At 33.4% G+C, this 4,499-nt stretch overlaps 1 protein-coding gene across 1 annotated transcript in view; it reads right to left on the reverse strand.

Annotated features, from left to right (window-relative positions):
• Positions 1-779: 779 nt before the first annotated feature.
• Positions 780-4,499, reverse strand: part of LOC108576625 — a 66,569-nt gene continuing 62,849 nt past the window's right edge. Inside the window, exon 2 of the mRNA XM_017939648.1 lies at positions 780-1,031. Within this exon, the coding sequence (XP_017795137.1) occupies positions 780-1,031 (252 nt within the window). The remainder of the gene's footprint in view (positions 1,032-4,499) is intronic.

A 4,499-nucleotide genomic window follows, 5' to 3' on the forward strand; every position in this document is an offset into this window, starting at 1 on the left:
CGAAATTTAAGGGCCGCGTAAAAGTCCTGTTAATCACGTAGCTAGACAACAATTGGAATCGCTTACAATCAGTTACGATCCCTTGCAGGACCTACTTAATTTTCAACGTTCGGATTCAATTACCGACTGAGCGAGGTTCACGTAATTAATGCTCTCCTAACTTCATAAACTTTCCGTTAATTTGTCGCTGAATTGATAAAGGTCTAAGGGGCGTATCTTATGCAGCCTTTACTTTAAATGTAAATCATGATAAACTAGCAACCGAGATTTCATCGCTTTCTTGCATCCTCTAAAAGATGCTACTCTTCTCCATTTACTTGCTCGATAACATGGATATCACGAGTGGTTCGAAACGAAAACGAGTTTTAAAATGAGCTTCACTTAAATTACCAGTAATCATTGGTAATTGATTTACTTCTGACTGTTAAAAATAAGTCACGGAAATCGTTTGTGGAACGTACTATAAAATATAATGGATTACTGTATCCTTTATGTTTCTTAAAGGTAATCCCATTATAATTTTCAATCACTTTTTTCTAAATTTATCCGTTTAAATGTAAAAATTGGTCTAAAATTGAATTAACAACGTTCTTTCACTTTTCTAAAAATCCCTACTTCCGCAACTATTAAATAATTCCAAAAATATTCCTTATGGCTTTTGATAACACTATGCTAGGACAATTATAGTTTAACTTTCCTTCAGAAAAGTGACGAGGTTAAAAATGGAAAATCCATATAACGAAATTTTTTCAACGATCCACGATCTCCAACGAAAAAGTTCATAATCTCCTGAGATTCCGTTTGCTCTGTCTTGAACCGACGACTAGCCGTTTGTTCCTCTTGGTCGGCGTGGCTAACAGGGGTGTCTTACAGGGGCCAGTGTGCGGCCTCGATGAACAAGAGGTGCAAAATTCCATTGAGCAACCTTGTCTCGAACACGTTCCCACGTTCTTCTCGCCATCTACGTGGCAGGGAAATGAACACTTCGGGCATGGTAACAAGTGTTCCCAGGGTGCAAGTGTACGACTAGCCTGTCAAAAATAATAGAAAAGAAATAATTAATATTATTTTATCATAAAATATTAGCAATAAAATTATTTACTCATTACAGATTTATATTATATTTAGCACTTTCGCTACGGTATTGTCAAAACTGTAAACATTATAGGGAAATATACACGCATTTATGAAAACAAAAGTTGCATAAATTACTTTATATAAAAAAGCATGTTTAAAGCATTTTATTTACAATTATGACAGTTGTTACATACCAACTATGTAAAATTGTGATAAATGACTACAGTCAGTCTTAAGAGACAATGAACCCACTGTGGTGGGTGACTATAGTTATCTTTAGTACCGACGGGATTAACCAAATCTTTTGCCACACAGGCTGTCCGACGTTAAAATTAAGTGTAACCATGTAATCATAAATAAGGTATAAGATAACCTATAGTTGCTAACGAAGTATACGGATTCAATACTTTTATGATACTTATGTAGCCTTATACAGATTGCTCTTATGCATGTGAACAAACATTTACCAGTTAATTCGAACAGTGGTTTTGAGCAGAAACTGTTTTATCAGTATTCTTTTGAGACTCAATAGTCAAAGAGATACTAACGAAAGTTATTTTTCCGATTTTGACGTAACCAGACTGCACACAAATTTTTCCCTCTAAAATTGCTACTCGTGAATATAACTTTATCTCATAACCTCGTAAAAATGAAATCATAAAATATTGTAGCAGTGCGGTATTGCCACCGTGTCCTTGTCAAATTTCATGAGTTTTTTCTCATCATTTCGATATTGTCTATCTCTATTATATTTACTTCTTTTTCTTTTTTAGCATTTTGCAAACGTTTGAAGTTTCGAAGACGAGCGAGGTATGCACGTGGATACGACTGTAAAAGAAAAATGGCAACTGCGCAACAGGACAACCAGTTGGAAACAGCTAATATGAAAAATCTGTAGAGGTGCCAGAACAGGTTTTTCTTGACATCTGTTAACTTTACTAACTTTAATGATTTAACTGAATACAATTCCTAAAATCACTACTCTGAATCGGAGAGAACACAAAATCTCTCGATTATTTTCACGATTGGTATTTCAGAATTGTCTATTCTGTACCTTGTTTGTGGTCACGTACGAGTTGGAAGCTTGTCACTGATGATAACACACAAATTACCAGAGGCGGATAAAATAGTAGATTCATCCTTTACCGACTGTTGTTAGGAAAATACAGTGCTACGGCACTGCGATCGTATTTTCACGATGCATTTACTTTAATGCAACCTACACAAAAATCAAAAACATATTTCTTTATAAAACTTCAAAATATACATAAATTTTTCTGTTAAATTATTACTGTTGTTTTTCCCAACAAAGTTGAAACTTTCTCTACATTTAATAACATTAAAATTACAGTTTTGAAGAGAATATTTATATAAAAAAAATGTGTTGAAAAATGTACGTTCGAAAGAAAAGAACTGCTTTATCTGCCATGAAGCCATTAAATTTCACAGTAACAGAGAATGTGCAAAGAAAGCAACATTGCACCACGCTGCGTAAAAATATACCTATATTTTTATTGCTAATCGATAAATTGAATAGGTAAGAAATGAAAATAGTTAACCGTTACAAGTGTAAGAAATCCCATTAGTACGTCTTCGCATCATCCGGAACGTCTGTTACCACACACGCATACATATTTATCTACTTTTAGATAAGACTACTAGTTCTGTTACTCTTTACTTAATTGCTAAAAATGTAAAGCAATTAAAGGAAGAGATAGAGCTTTTACTGTCCAGTCTTTTTAGTGCGGGTCAATAATTAATCGGATTAGTTACATCAGGTTGCACCTGTTCCTGTCAGGATGACTTATTGCAGTAATACAAGGTGAAAGGAACGCTGAGCCACACGCTAACGCCAACATTACGTTTTCAGAAGTGCGATCGTGACTCGGACATGGGGAAAACGCATTTCAAATTTCAATGCGCAAAATGTTACAACACGCAATTGTTTGCAATATGTGCAATATAATTACACATTCGTGAAACATTTACAGTAAAACTTTTTGTGTAGTTCACTTTTTCATATAGTAATATTTCTGTCATATAAAAATTGAATGATTTGGGAAGAATTCTTAGTTACGAAAATCTTTATCAACAAATATTCAAGTGTTACATTCTATTATATCAAGTGTGTATTCAAATTGATAGAAAAATGTTTCCAACGATAGCAAAACCGAGAAGAAACAAAGAATTGAAAACAATAGTCGTCCAACTTAAGACAGCTGTTTTTGATAAACGTATTCACTCATTGTATGCGTTCACAATTCAGCATAGCGTCACGAACAACAAACAACATTGTCGAAGCAAGCCAGCGAGCATCTGTCGTGCATTAGTAATTAGCATGGCAGAATATGCGTGAGAAAATTTAAGTGACTCGAGTATGCGATTCAAAATCTGTGGTTATCAGACGAACGTCCTTTTTCTTCGCCTCGGTATAGCAAAAAAAAATCACACGCTTTCGAGCAGACGTAATACACCAGCTGTGCCATTCGAATTTTCCTGCCTAGCAACCGAGAGCGGATTCCGGTCGACGTATCCGAAAGAAACGTCGTCGAAACACGTTGGCGCCAGAATTTCTGGCGGGAAAAGGAGTGGGCCTGCCTCACAGGTTAGGGACACAGATCACCATATGTGATGTTATCTCTTTTATATTTCGTTACAAAAGGATCCGATACGATGAATTATGCTACACCCATGAATTTTTCTAGGGATAAGCCTGTACTATTTTTTACATATAATTTATGAATCGGGAGATATATCGAGAAAAATTTGTAACATTGTTGAGAAAACTTTAGTGTTATATATATATTGTTATTCCATTAGGATATTGTAGAAACGAGAGAAAATTGAGAAAGAAACAATTATAATGTAAAATATGACAAATTTTAACAAATTTAGTAATAAAAAAAATCATGGATTTCTAGGGATTTCTAGGGAATTTTTCTAGGGATGACCTATACTATTTTTTATATATGATTTACGAATCAAAAGATACATTATAAAAATTAGCAAAATTTGTTAACATTATTGGGAAAATATTTACTGTGTAACATATGCTGTTATTTCATTAGGATACTGAAAAAAAAAGGGTAAACATTGAGAAAGTGATAATTATAACCTAAAATGTGTAATAAAAAATGTCACGGAATCTTGTAGCAATTTAATACTAAAATAAATACGTAATTAACAATTATAGTCTGCTTGAACTCTGGTTCGAATATGATCGAATCGTATCTGTAACGCAAAGCATATGTAAAAATACAACAAATATAAATTAATCTTTCTCATCTGACGCTTTATCAAGGCGGCGACTAACAAATCATAAGAAAAACGTTATTATACAAATATGAATGAAAAAATGAAGTAAATTACTAAAAATGAACAAATTATTGAAAATTAAGTAAATTATTAAATAAAAAATAACT

Source organism: Habropoda laboriosa, unplaced genomic scaffold, assembly GCF_001263275.1.
Source record: "Habropoda laboriosa isolate 0110345459 unplaced genomic scaffold, ASM126327v1 scaffold430, whole genome shotgun sequence".
Lineage (NCBI taxonomy): Eukaryota > Metazoa > Arthropoda > Insecta > Hymenoptera > Apidae > Habropoda > Habropoda laboriosa.